This window comes from Panthera uncia (genome assembly GCF_023721935.1).
Source record: "Panthera uncia isolate 11264 chromosome C1 unlocalized genomic scaffold, Puncia_PCG_1.0 HiC_scaffold_3, whole genome shotgun sequence".
Classification (NCBI taxonomy): Eukaryota; Metazoa; Chordata; class Mammalia; order Carnivora; family Felidae; genus Panthera; species Panthera uncia.
In genome coordinates, this window is record NW_026057584.1 from 42,961,908 (window position 1) to 42,976,953 (window position 15,046).

A 15,046-nucleotide genomic window follows, 5' to 3' on the forward strand; every position below is an offset into this window, starting at 1 on the left:
CATGTTAAAAAAAAAAAAAGAAAAAGAAAAAAGAAAAGGAATGCTGCTTACCTTGATTATGTTCAGTCACAGAATAAGGTGAAGGCAGCACCTTGTTAAACAGTAATGAAAGGACTGTATCTTACTTACCCTAACAGTTCTGAAATTTGCTGCATCATCCACTCCATTAACTTTGGCAGAGTCCAAACTCAGGTAGTTATATCTGCTGAAATCTCGCTCGAGTGTAAGCTTATCTATTGAATCACACATACGTGTTGGTAAGTTACTCAGTAAGTCCAACCGCCTTTAATATCTCATTCCTTAAAACCTCCAGATGAAAGTGACTTTCATATATTAGATACTGAATCAACAGAACAAAAATTGATACCCAAATACCAACAGCATTTTTCTAAAATCTACCTTTACCACTGTTGTACATATTTCAAACTACTTTTTACATTTATTTGTAGTGAGCCCCCTTCCGTATTTTTATAATACAAAACATCTTCAATATACTATTTCATTGTAACATGATGTCTGCCTAGTGATTCCCGTGCCATTGAACATTAGGGCAGCGATAAAGGCCTTCATATAAAATGTTCTTTGGATTCTTTTGAATTACTTCATTGGGATATATTCTAAAAAATGGTGCGCCTGGCTCTGATCATTTTACAACTTATTTTGGATTGCTAATTAGCCCCCAGGAAGAAGTCCTCACTTTGAAGTGACACCCACAAGCTCTAAGCCGACCAGGGCCTGACAATTCTGCCAGCTTTGTCCTTTTTAATCACTTTTGCTAATACATGTAAATAGTGAACACTTCAGTGCTGTTTTAGCTTACACTTGTTGATTATTAGTGAGAATGATTCTTCCCCAAATGTCATTTACTTTCCATACTTACAATTTGAACTATTTGCTCAAACTTTTATCACTTAGCTATTCATTATCGGATACTATTCTGATGGACTTATATTAGTTCTCTAAAATAGCCAGAGGTCAGATTTTTAACTCTTTTATCAATTACAAATGTTTTCCCACTATTTTTAAGTTTTCACTGAGCAATTTTTTTTTTTTTTAAATAATTGTTCTCCTCTCCTGGCTCCTGCTAATTTCTTCTTCCTCAGTGAAACAATTATATTCTTCCATTTTATTGTTTAAATTTATGATTGGGGTGCCTGTGTGGCTCAGTCAGTGAACATCCAACTTCTGCTCAGGTCATGATCTTGTGATTTAGGAGTTCGAGCCTGGCATCAGGCTCTGTGCTAACAGCTCAGAGCCTGGAGCCTGCTTCAGATTCTGTGTCTCACCCTCTCTCTGCCCCTCCCCTGTTTGCGCTGTCTCTCTCTCTCTCCAAAATAAATAAAACATCAAAACAAAATTATGATCCACCTCCTCCAATATTCAGTTAGCTCTTTGAGTAAACCATCTGAGACCTATGCACAGCATCTGGTGAGACATAGGGACATACAGCAAGCAAATTCTGGGGTAGGATGACAGAAGCAAACATACCACGTTCTTCACTTCAACCACAGTCATAGAAAATTTTGAAGAAAATTAAAAAGAATGCTTTGGAAAATGCTTTGACACTAAAAATTAAATTAAAACACAGAAAAAGGGACTTACTGAGGAGCTCTTCAGAGGCACCAGAGAGCAGCTGATAGAACACGTGGAAGTTTCTTTCACCTCTCGGTTGCTTAACAACTCGAGACTTCTCTAAAAGATCTAAAGAGAAAAGAGTCAAATCATACTATATTATTAATTTGCTTTCAAATCTAGCATGGTTCTTCTTCCCCCCCCCCCCCCCACTTTCTTTTTCATTTTCTGTGTTTAATGAAATAATAACAGAAACTACATTTTCAGTTCTTTCAGGAAGAAGCCTCACTATAACTAAAATTACCAAATTAAACAAACCAGGTTCTTTTCAAACAATAGTAAATATGCAAAATAAGTTCAACAATACATTCAACAAGCTGATTAAAGACAAAACATTTTCCATATTAATATTCTTTTGGTGTTATATGTGATACTTTCTTTGATTCCAGATACTTTTATCCAGTGATAAGATGTCTTACCAAGTTTTCAAACTTTCATGCAAAAATGAAGGAAGGAAGGAAGGAAGGAGGGAGGAAGGAGGGAGAGACGGAAAAAAAGCCAACCAACCACAAAAAAGACATTGTGGCAGTACACAAGAGGTGGCAAAGTAAGTACAATGGCAGAAGGGATTCCTGTCTGAAGTCTTGCGTACCACCGACCAGTGATATAACAGGGGCTCTGGATTCTGTAGGCACAAGCCAAACTGAGTTACAAAATTCTGAATCAGTGATCCCATTATTAATTTAGAGAACACACACATTTGATTTCCAGTCAGGCTGAAATCTAAACATTATCAACAAATGAGTGAGAGAGAAAAAACGCGCAAGTTCTCTGGGCATGGTCATTGAACTTCTCAATTTGTATCTCTGGAATCCATATGAGCACGGAAAAAGGAGCCTAGGTAGAATGAAAGATTGTGGATCTGGTAAATGAGAAGTCCTAGGGTGTTTCCCAGACACAGGGTCATTTATAAGAATGAAGAGATGGGTTACAAGGACACATAAAATTAAATTGACTAAAACAAGAACAAAAATATGTAAATTCAAAATTATAGTAACGGGATGCTCCCGAGTTTTCATTTTCATCTCCAGCGCCCATTTGACTTGGATGACTGCCAACACCCTCCCTCAAATCATACATGGAGGATAATGAAGACTTTATATTAAGCAAAACGAAAGAAAATTGAAAATTGAAAAGCATCAGTGAGACAAAATTTAGAAAAGAAGGGGTTGTGTACTACTCATCATCTCTAAGGACTGACTGTTTCGGTTAAGAAGTAAATACTGACGCACAAAGCAGAAGACAGAACAAGCAGATAAGATAAAAATGCAGTTTGCTTGTACCGATCATGTGACCAAGCTCCTATGGGGTTCTAAGAATACAGGCACAGTTTCAGAAGAAAGAATCTACAGAGCATGAGCAGATTCTTCATGGAGAAGCTAATCCTCATAGGAAACTCCTCGAGCCTCGAAGAAAGTAACTCAACTGCATGAAAAATATAAACAAATGCTACGGTTCACTTCATCTGTTCACACACATTTCCTTCAAATCAGCTCACTTACTGCTCACCCACTACGCGCCAGGACTGGGAATGCACCCAGCACCGACTGCAAATATGAAGACGTTCGAGAGCCACACCTGCTCCCGATTTCTCCCAGGACCCAAGCCAACAGCAGCAACTCTTTCCAAGGTGGGATGGCAAGGCCCTTAAGAAAGAGCAGGAGGTGGGGGTGGGGAAGGCAGAATGACCATGTGGGTCAAAGCCCACAACCCCCAGGCTCTTCCCATAGCGTTAAGAATACTGCCATATACCTTGAGAGTACTGGCAGCCTGCTTCCCTCTCATTTCATAGGCGCACCTTAATAAGGATGACAGCTGTTTGATGTCATTTATCTGGTCACATTCTAACAAGCAAATTGTGGTACTTCAAGACATGAAATAATACCCTCAAAGCAAGACAGGGCCACACTGTACAATGGCAATGCATTGCCAGCCTAATGCTTGGCGCTCTTTGCACAAATGCTGACAGGAAATGAAGAGTATAAAACGGCGACAGCTAGAAGATTTAGCAGAGAATAGCCACCAAGTTCAAGAACAATGTGCACAGCGTGGAAAGGAATGTTGGTCTATGTACTTCTTGAACCACACGTGCTGATACGATCAGTGATTACTATCATTTTCAAATATGAAACATACTACAATGTGTGTTTAAAAGGAAAGGTACAAAGGGGAATAGGAGGGGAACTTTCACTGACCTGCTCTGCATTCGTGCTTCTCATTCGTAATCCTATTCAACCCCAAACACCTCCCCTGAGTTGGCTTTATAATCCTTATTTTATATAGAAGAAAATGAGGCTCACATCACACTGTTACTAAGTGACACAGCCAGAATTGAAAGCTTCAGGTGACTAAGATATCACATTTCTGCTGTTTGTAATTTTCCAGCAAAAAGAATGCAAAATCCATAAACACTAGGAAAGGCCATACTTTACATAAAATACATGACTTCACCTAAGCAACTCAGTCACAAAATAAAAAACCTTTTATTACAAAGCAGTTGAAGGTTTTATCACCTAAAATGCTTAGTGTATTACTCCAGAGCTTCCTATTTCTTTATGACTTTTCTCCTAAGTTACAAGCTTCTCGGTAGAAAAGTAATCAGGGAAAAGGTTTGCCCCAAATAATTTGCTGATGCGTAAAACCATTCCCTATTCTACTTTTTTTTTTTAATTTTTTTTAATGTTTATTTATTTTTGAGACAGAAGAGAGACAAGAGCATGAATGGGGGAGGGGCAGAGAGAGAGGGAGACACAGAATCCGAAACAGGCTCCAGGCTCTGAGCTGTCAGCACAGAGCCCGACGCGGGGCTCGAACTCACGGACCGCGAGATCATGACCTGAGCCGAAGTCGGATGCTTAACCGACTGAGCCACCCAGGCACCCCCCTATTCTACCTTTTTAAAGGCGCATGCACCAACATAATCTAAGAGTATGAAGCCATATCAAATAATTACTCAAAGCACAGAACATAAATTAAATTTGCTATAAAGACTTGCTACCCGACCAAATTAATTTACTGAATGTTCCCCTGAATTAAGTCAAAGCAAACACCGGCTAAGCCTTCCTTTTGGCCTCACATGCTCCTGCCACCACTGATTGAGCCTCTGCTCAGAAGATTTAGTAAAGAACAGTACAGGATATGCCAATATCTAGTGGAGATATCTAGTGGAGAAGACAGTAGGAGTCTCCATGTATTCCAATGCAGATGCATTTCTTTCTCCAAATACAAACTTAAGTTCCCATTAAATCTGATACAAACTTACACTTTAAGGGAATAAATAAATCTATCAAGCCATTCTAAAGGAGAAAACCAACAGACAGGGACACAGGCTCTGGAAGCAGAACTTCCCCACCTACCCCAGCATGGTATTGCCACCTGACTATTACCAGAATGAGCCTGTCATTCAGGGGCTTTCCGAGTCCTGACTAATTACCAGCTAGTCTACGGCAGGGACATGTGCCTGTGCACAGCACAGGCCAGCCTCCCCTCAGTACAAGACATGAAAGAAGTAAAATGTCCGTGTTTTTTGCACCTGCTGGAGAAGGAAGTCTTTTAATTGGCAAAGGAATAGCAGGAAAAGTAGTGGTTTGGAAGAAAAGAACATCACATTACTTTAGAACATAACAGATGAAGGATGAGATGGCAAGATTAAATGTATTTTATGTATAGTCTACCTTCCTGAAAAAAAAGAAATGGTCCAAGTCCAAGGCTTAAGGAATCATCAGCTTTTTTGCTAGGAAGGCTAGAATGACAATGAAAGTCCATGATGCACAACACCGACCCACCCCCAGAGATCCTGTGCTCCTCTCCAATTGCTCAGAGATAAATATTATGGATCCAGTGTCTGAGTGGCATTCAGGTTTTTCGAATCCATTTATGCCCCTTCACTGATGCATTTAGCAATACCGATGGGCCTGCGCTCTAAGTAACCAGTGAGTTACAGAGCATGACTGATGGTAGTTTCAGCGGAAAACTCTATGAGCTTAAGTGTGCTCATGGATTAGGGTGTACATTCTAAAGTCAACCTTGTACTTTTCCTGGAAATAGACAACAAAGCCTTCAAGGATGACAATCAGGAAGTTTCACTAGTAACAAATTTTAAAGTCAAAAAGACGGGACAAAGGTCTTCTTACAAATTGCACCGTGAATGCGTGTTACAGGGAGAGCAAATGAGAACGCTCACCATGGGGCTCTCTCTAGCCTGGGGATCACAGGAATCTCCATCCACCCGCAGGCCACAGGTCTTGACACACATGAACCACGTGGCACGCCACAGCATGACAATTTTACCCTGACCCCCACGTCCACTGCAGCATTGTAATTTTTAAGAAATCAGCTTAAAGTTTTCTCAAAAATCAGTGTCCTGGAATTATTAAGTCAACACTATAGGTAGCTGGACCCAGTGTATGAGAAGCTATACAAGGGTTTCTGTGTCTGCATGTGCAAACTGGGCTTTAAAACACCAGGCAAACTTGGCTTATTATCTCTCTAATCAACTACTGTTTTTTATTATAGCATCTGTTTACATACATATAGCACATGTGTATTTTCACAACTGATTTTTTCTAATATAAATTTAATGTTTATCTATTGGTTAAAAATTTACTCACATAGGTATATACCTGAATCTAAAACTCCATACCCAACTCTGAAATAAAATTAATGAGATACACCCCATGATATCTTATTATTAGATATACTATCCTAATTAATTTAGATATATTTGAATAAACACCTGGCTTCTTCTATATTTGTATATAATCTTGTTTCATGGCAAACATACAGTCTTTCTTCAGAGTAAACATATTTTTTTAAATTTTTTTAAGGTTTCATTTATTTACTTTGAGAGAGAATAGGGGAGGGGCAGAGAAAGAGAGAAAGAGAGAGAATCCCAGGTAGGCTCTACACTGTCAGCACAGAGCCCAACGCAGGGCTCAATCTCATGAACCGTGAGAGAATGACCTGAGCTGAAATCAAGAGTCGGGCGCTCAACCGGCTGAGCCACCGAAATGCTCCGGTAAAAATATTTTTGTAAAAGAAAAACTGCCACAGTAAAACCGAGAAAAAGAAAAGCATGGATTTTTATACAAAGCCATCCATTACAGGGTAAAAGAATTGCTCTTGGAAATTTGTCTTATTGCTACGGATACTTCACAACCAATGATTGATTATTTCTGTCTTCTTTGGAAGCTCTGAATATTGAAGCACTAAAAAATGCCCAGCCTTGTATTATAAACCAGACAAGGTGTGTCTTAGTTTCTGGCGAATTTCGATCCTAAAGAAGACAGGTTAAAAAGACACTGTTTATTGATGAATATTCACTCACTGTTGAGAACAGACTCATGTACAGGTAATCTCCACCTCCGCATCAATATTTACATATTCTCAGAAAACAAGGCAGAGCAGAGTTTCCTTTAGGAAGTATTCCAACAGGCAGCTTTGCTCCTAGTCAGCACCTTGTCATCAATAATAGCAAAGGTATGATCCAAAAGGAAAAAGAAAGTTATAAATCCCAAACCATCTAAAAGAGTAAAACTATATTCCATTTCCTACAAATGGCATGGATGTGGATATATATAAACACGTAGACAGCACATAAAAGTGTAAGCCAATTGTATCATAAATTCAAAAAAATATAAAGAACAGGAGTTCAGAGACTGGCTCCGTCCCCCCTCTCCCCTGTGAGTGGGGTCCTTGTTCCTTCCTGCTCTAAGGATGCCTTGTGGAAGGATCTCCTTAGACTAACTCCCTAGCCTCTCTCAGCCTCTTCCTCACTCTTCACCCAGGCAGGAGGAGGGACTTCTCTGAGCAGTAAGGTGTGGAGAGGGATGTGAGCATGCACACACACTTCAGCCTTCTGGTTCCCCCCACTGGGTTCCCATTCAGCTTACTCTGGTAAGTAAGCTCTACTTACCAGCACTCGAAGATAAATGGGGCAATGCACACAAGGAGAGGCCAGGGGTTGCTTAACGCTGTGATGCCTAAGTCTTGCCAGGCTGCCAGAGGACTACTAGCACACCTGCTTGGGTGAGAAACCAAAAGCCACTTTCTTCAACCTTGCCTCTAACAGTAAGAAAGCTGCATCCTCTCCAAAGTGATTCCTGTGCCTATTTCTCAGGATTCCAAACTGGGTGGGGGAAAGTAGATTGTCTATTAGACCACTACATCAGTTAGTTTTTGCTACATAACAAATTTTCCCCAAACTTAGCAGCTTGAACTAATAATACCATTTAGCAGTTCATGAGTCTGAGCATCACCTTCGCAGTTCTGGTCTGAGCCAGCTTGGCTGATCCCTCCTGGGCTTGTTCATAGGCTGGTGGTCTGCAGGCAGCTGGTTGATCTAAGGTGCCCTCGCTCATATGTCTGGTGGTACATTCCACGTGGTCTCTCACCATCCAGCAAACTAGCCCAGGTTCACCCACATGGTGGTAATGAGAGGGTTCCCAAGAGGAGCATGGGAGGACACACTCCAGTAAGGAACCAACTTTCAAGTCTCTGGTTGTGCCACGTCTACTATTGTTCCATTGACCAAAACAACACTCATGGCCAAACCCTGAGTCACCGAGACAGGGGACTGCTCAAGGGTGTAGACACAAGGTGAGAAATTATTGTAACCATTCCTGAAAAAAATCTATCAGATTGGAGCTTATTAAAACAAAATGGTGACAAATCATTTGACATTCTTCCAATTGAGAAGTGGGACCTACGTGCCTCACCTCTGACTCTGGGCAAGCTTGTGCCTACTTTGACCTAATAAAGTACAGTGGAAGTAACACTGTATGATCTCTCAGACTACTGCAGGATGTTTCCTCTTGGGACACTCTCTCTCAGAACCTAGCCACCTGTGAGAGCCCACACCACACAAGGCCACATGTAGGTGGCTCCAGTCAACAGTCCCAGTTCAGCACATGCTTTGAATCATCCTAGCCCAGGAGCCTGACATGTGACATATGATCAAGCTTCTAGAAGACTCCAACATCCACTCCACATCCACTCATGCAAGTCACACCCAACCAGTTGTCTTCCCAGCTGAAGTCCCACATATCAGGGAGACAGGCCAACCCTACTGTGCCCTACCTGAATTCTCGATCCCCAGAGTCCAACGGCCTATGACAGGGCCATTGCTTTACACCCTACTAAGTTTGGGGTGGATTAATAAGTGGGCAACAAACTAATTTCAATATTTGCCTTCCTTCATAATTCACAGGATAGTATTTCTCTCAAGCCAAAAAGAGAAGGCAGTGACAGACGAAGTTTGAATACCAATAATTTTGTTGCCTTTCTGGGATTTAGAAAAAGCCTTTAAAAATGAATAGCATAGAATATTCAGATATATAAAATAAGTCAGCCATAGGGATGTACTGCACAGCATATCAATTATAGCTAATTATCCTGTACCGCATATTTGCAAGTTGCTAGGAGAGCAGACCTTAAGAGTTCTCATCACCAGGAAAGAAAAGTATCTGTAACGATGTACGGTGGCCAGATGCTAACTAGACTTATTGTGGTGATCATTTAGCAATACTTATTTGAAATCACTATGTTGTACACTGAAACTCACATAATGCTGTACGTCAATTATATCTCAATAAAAAATTGTCTTAAATATTCCAGATAAAATTACCCAATAAAGCAGGAGCTTTATTTCTTGATAAATCGGTCTATGTCACAGCGATATCACCTGTTATTTCCTGTGTGCTTGCGTTTATTAATTAATTCAAGAAATATATGTTAGGTGTCAGACGCTATTTTGGTTGGTGTCATTCAGCAATGAACCACACAAACTAAGTCTCTGTCCGTATAGGACATATATTTGGCTAGGGGCTAAAGACAACAAGAAAGTAAGTATGTAATAACGAGAAAAAGTAAACATTTACTGAATGTTTACTAGGTGCCAGGCATTGTTAAAAGAGTTCAGATGTTAAAAAATTTACACCTTTTCACAACACTATGAGATCGGTACTCTTACTACCTCATTTCAAAGATGAAAAACTGGGAGACACAGAGAAATAAGTAACTTACTGTCTCGTTGTTTAGACATGAGAAACCACATGATAAGAGTTGCTCAAGTAGCCTCATAGATATGCCCCAAATAATGAAGTAGGGAAAGGTAGGACCTGCCTATATTTAACCAATTCCATCTTCAGTTCTGGATTTACTGAGCACCTGCTGTGTGTCAGATATTACAGGAGCTCTTCATACACTCCTGTGAACAGGAAAGCCATACCTCCTGTCCTTAAACTATTAAGGACAAGTATATATGCACACCTGAAACATAAGGCTTTTTTAGAGCATATCTATCGGTGCTATTCTTCTTTTAGGAGATAAAATCCCTCCAGACTTTTCTCACATTTTCTTCACAGTGAAAACTGCCATCAAGTGCCACAGCTATAAGAAAGTACCTAGACTATTAATTAAAGCAACAGGTTGCCAGAAGTTTCTAGTTCATAACACTAGGTCCAAAATCTTCAAACACAAATGTATAAATCGTGTGACACCTACAAGCATTAACAAAGTAGCAGAAATACTACCTCATAAAATAAGATGTGCTAACTCTGCTCCACATTTTATCTTCCCTACTGAAGCATGGGTGCCATTTTCTATTTCCATTATGCCCCTTGCCTAACAATAGTAACCTTAGAGATACAGTTGTCAGGCGAGTTCAAGACTTAGGTTTTCAAGCATCCCTCTTCTAGAAAGAGAGAGTAAGTCATGGGGCTTTCTCTTCCACTCACAGGGAGCCCAACTAGCTTGGCTGATCACGTGTCTTCCTCCAGGTATTAAGTACAACCAACGATGATCTACACTGTTACTACACGGCTGCTGGAAGGTGAGGCAAAATAGACTTCCCACAAAATGGCAAATCTTTTCCTCTTTTCTGGACTACAAGAAGCTAACTTTTGGCAGTTTAGAGAGAACAAGAATGAGTTTGCCCATTGCTTTACACCCCTGAAGCTAGGAGACAGCAACTCCCACTGACCACCTATGAGTCAGTGCTCTATGTACATAGGGTGAAATTTCCTGCTCTTAAAACGCATGTAGTCCTTTCCTTTCTGAAGCAAAGGGTACTCTAAAATACAGGGTGTTCCCACTACCACAAATTTCCATCTAATTTCATTGTGGGAACAAATGGTAACGAACACCATAAAAAATCCATTCATGAGGATATATTAATCTTAACTGGAGATGAAATGAGTGTTTAATATTTATTCTCCATGGATACTGCAAGAATCAGGGGCAGGAAGATATTTCTGTTTGGAACATACTCTTCAAAATGTAAAACCTAAGTTACTTTCTAATACTTACAACAAAATAATCCTTAAATATTTTCCTAGAGTCCTCAAAAGCAATTTTGATTCAGTCATTCCACAATGTTTAGATTATTACCCTCATTTTAAAAATAGGGTATTGTTAAATTAATAACTAGAGTTCATCTGTCTTGTAAAAAGTGCTAAAGATATATAAATATCTTTCAGAATAAAAATTAAGCATTCCTTGAAATGGTGGTCTTCAAACCGGGTCAAATCCTTTTTCCTTCACAGCTATCATGAGCCACCAGACGTTGTGCGGAAAGCTTACAAGGGTGATCATCAGTGCTTCTGGTTACATCATATGTGGTTTGCATGAATACTTTTTGTTTCCATATTTGACATAAAGCCATTTAACCTAAGCAGCCAGTTTCATTTCACATTAAAGATTCTCTTCAAACATTTCTCTGACAAGTATATATTTTTAAAAATATGGCTTAATCCCAATGTATGGCACACAAAGGGGAAACTAAAATAGAAAATCAAACTATGTTAAAACTACAGAACAGTGGGAACGGGAAGAACCATAGAATTCCTCCACTTCAATCCCACTGTTTCAAAGAGAGGAAGCTCTAGAGGAGGCTGGGTGGCTCAGTCAGTTAAGCGTCCGACTTCAGCTCAGGTCATGATCTCACCGTTCGTGAGTTCGAGCCCCACATCGGGCTCTGTGCTGACAGCTCAGAGCCTGGAGCCTGCTTCGGATTCTGTGTCTCCTCCCTCTCTCTGCCCCTTCACAGCTTGTGCTCTGTCTCTCAAAAATAAACATTTAAAAAACATATCCCTCTGCCACATTCAAAAACACACACACACACACACACACACACACACACACACACACACACACAAAGATAAGGAAACCCTACCCCTAGGTTTCTCTCTGAAATGTGATTTAAAAACTTAAAAACAAAAAATCAGCTACACATTTTCCTCAAATCACTTAAAATGTTAATTTTCAAATGGCATTCCTCTGGTTCGAGTTCACCAGCAAAGATCTCAGGGGCCCCCAGAGGCGTTCTGGGGTTCTGGCTACTCATCTTCTTTACCAGATCAGATCTTGTTTCCTCTATTTCCTATTTGGGGCTCGGCATACAATCTCATTTGAAGGAAGAATGCCACTGCTATAACAAATCTAAAGGGCATTGTTTTGGACACCTGAGTCAATTTATTACCTTTTTTTCTAGTGCAAACTTAGATTTTTTCAATCCCAATAGGTGGTGAGGAGGCCAGTGGTGATGGGAGGTTCAGTGGTGCGGCCTCAAAAACATAGAAGGATTCAAGAGGATAACCAGGCTGTGGTTCCGGGAGGAAGTGCACAAACCCTAAGTTGTCATTTCCTATTTTCCAAATGAAGCAACTACTAAATCAATACGAGCAGAAATATGAGGGCAGTGCTGTACGTACTGCAGGTTCAAAGTCACTGGAGAAGGGGCCATATTTACAACAATCACGCCCACTTTAGAAAACTCTGGACCTGGGGCTGTTCATTTTTTCACCTTTGACAAGGACATTTCACTTCCATAATCACTAATCATGACTAAGGGAGGCTAATAAATCTGTAGTTTTTCCTACCAGGTTTATCACATGTTAATTATCTAATTACACCAAGACAAACAAAATTTCCCACAATAAAATCTGAAGTACAGGTCCACTCATTTTATTGAAGAAATGCTACCCAAAAAGTTACTAAAAAGTTATTAAATTAAAAAAACTGTATTTTATTTTTTTTAACTGTTTATTTATTTATTTTGAGAGCAGAGAAAGAGAGAGAATGCTAGTGGGAGAGGGGCGGGGGGTGGGGGAGAGAATCCCAAGCAGGCTCCAGGCACACAGCACAGAGCCTGACAAGGGGCTTGAACTCACTAACTGTGAGATCATGACCTGAGCTGAAATCAAGAATCAGATGCTTAGCTGACTGAGCCACCCAGGTGCCGCATATTTATATTCTATTTTTTTTTTTTAACGTTTATTTATTTTTGAGACAGAGAGAGACAAAGCATGAACGGGGGAGGGTCAGAGAGAGGGAGATACAGAATCTGAAACAGGCTCCAGGCTCTGAGCTGTCAGCACAGAGCCCGACGCGGGGCTCGAACTCACGGACCGCGAGATCATGACCTGAGCCGAAGTCGGCCGCTTAACTGACTGAGCCACCCAGGCGCCCCTTATATTCTATTTTTAATCATGAAATAATTTTGTTAAAGAAATGAACCATCGCAGGATCCTTTTTGTTAAATAATTAACTTAAAGACCTAAAGAATCTAAAATACGGTTGGACTAATTCTTATTTCTTTAGCAAACTTTTAAAGATTTTCAAAGACAAAGACTTTAAGTGGTCTTTAAAAAAGATTTAGACATGCTAAAACAATCTGAAATCACAGTCTAACATAACACATAGTCTGAAACACATTGTCTAAGAAAAAGAAATTGTATTCTTATATCTATCTCTTAAAGACTCAAGTATCTAAAATATTCTAATATATGTTTTGCTATTCTGAACTTCTTTGAAAGGATTCAAGTAAAATACTCACAGTTACTTATCACTCCTCCCAGTGGATCGCCTTTAAAATCAAATTCAATGTCCATATATTTGCCCTGCCAAAGAAAGACTTTGTGAGTTTCAAGTTGACCTCAAAATATTCAGTCAGCACGTCTTCTCAGAAAATAGCATACTAAGCCCTTTATACATTTGTTTAAATGTAATTAACAGACAATTTATGTAACCATGGGCTAACAATATGCCTCCATAAATAATTCATACTAAATACCCCATTAGCTCAAAGCTAACATATCATGTTGCTAATTTAAGAATAGATCTTCTTAGGCAACATGTGACTTTTCCATTTCAGATACGTGTTTCAAATCTCTGAAGTGTGTGTGTATATTCAATTCAAGAATAAAAACTGGGGAAAGGCAGTACTCCTTGTATATGCACTAGTCGGGAATATAAATTATTTCACTTTTATAAGCAAAATGGTTTTAAGCTATGGCTAAGAAACTCCCAAGCATACTGGATAGTAGATAAAATGGAACACATAAAATACTGTTTTTATATCTACTCAAATGAAATGCATGATTATATGGTGTGGCCAATCCAGAATCAAAGACTGATCATTATTACTCTCTTTGGTTTTTGATCTAGATTATACAGCAATATATATATCCCAGGTTCCTATTACATTTTATAGATGGTATTTTAAACACACAGAAACACACATGGAGTTTCATACCATGATTTTTAAAGAACTGGTCTATAACTATCTAGTTAAAGAGTAACAAGTATAACAGAGTAACCCTGACAGCTGGTTTTTGTTTGGAAAAGGGATTGTTGATCTAATAAGTGGTCCTTTTGTTTCATGTTCTACTTTAGTAATAGTCACATAGATGGCTTGTAAATAATTCTCCCAAAGAATTACCACTTTAACTCCTTCTGTTTTCAAAATCATAGTAAGGGGGAAGAAACATGATCACATGGCACTCAGTCAACAATGCAATCTGTGACTTTTTATTAGCTTATATATGCTCCCTCGCCCTTTTCTTTCTTCATTGTCAAGGGTCACCTGTCCTAAGTCTTCTCTTATTCATTAAGCAAATGCCTATTAAGCATTTCCTAGATACTAACATAGACACAAGGAAAAAAGTGAGCACAGTTCCCATCCTCAAGGAACTTACAGCCTGAGGGGAATTGAGGTAGGTAACAAGGAGATTTCTGTGTCTGGAGATAGATCCTACGGTGGGTCAGGGGCACAAAGAAAGGGGGACGAATGGTGAAGTTGACCCTAGCTTAAATGCTAAGTATCAGGGTTAAGTAAGGCAGCAAGGAGGCGAGAGAGCAGGAAGGAGCAGGCATAAGAATCAGTATCCATGGACACCTGGGTGGCTCAGTTGGTTAAGCATCTGACTTCGGCTCAGGTCATGATCTCACAGCTAGTGAGTTTGAGTCCTGCATCGGGCTCTGTGCTGACAGCTCTGAGCCTGGAGTCTGCTTTGGATTCTATGTCTCCCCTTCTCTCTGACCCTATCTCACTCGTGCTCTATCTCTCTCTCTCAAAAATAAATAAACATTAAAAAAAAAAAAAGAATTGGCATCCATGATGATGGTGAGGGACGCT

At 39.7% G+C, this 15,046-nt stretch overlaps 1 protein-coding gene across 4 annotated transcripts in view; it reads right to left on the bottom strand.

Moving 5' to 3' along the window:
• Positions 1-15,046, bottom strand: part of MYO1B (myosin IB) — a 187,025-nt gene that overhangs the window by 60,950 nt on the left and 111,029 nt on the right. For all 4 annotated transcript variants that reach the window (XM_049615267.1, XM_049615266.1, XM_049615264.1 and 1 more), the window contains exons 7-9: positions 13,466-13,529; positions 1,603-1,701; positions 130-233 (exon numbers count right to left, since the gene is read on the bottom strand). In XM_049615267.1, coding sequence (XP_049471224.1) covers positions 130-233; positions 1,603-1,701; positions 13,466-13,529 — 267 coding nt within the window. The remainder of the gene's footprint in view (positions 1-129; positions 234-1,602; positions 1,702-13,465; positions 13,530-15,046) is intronic.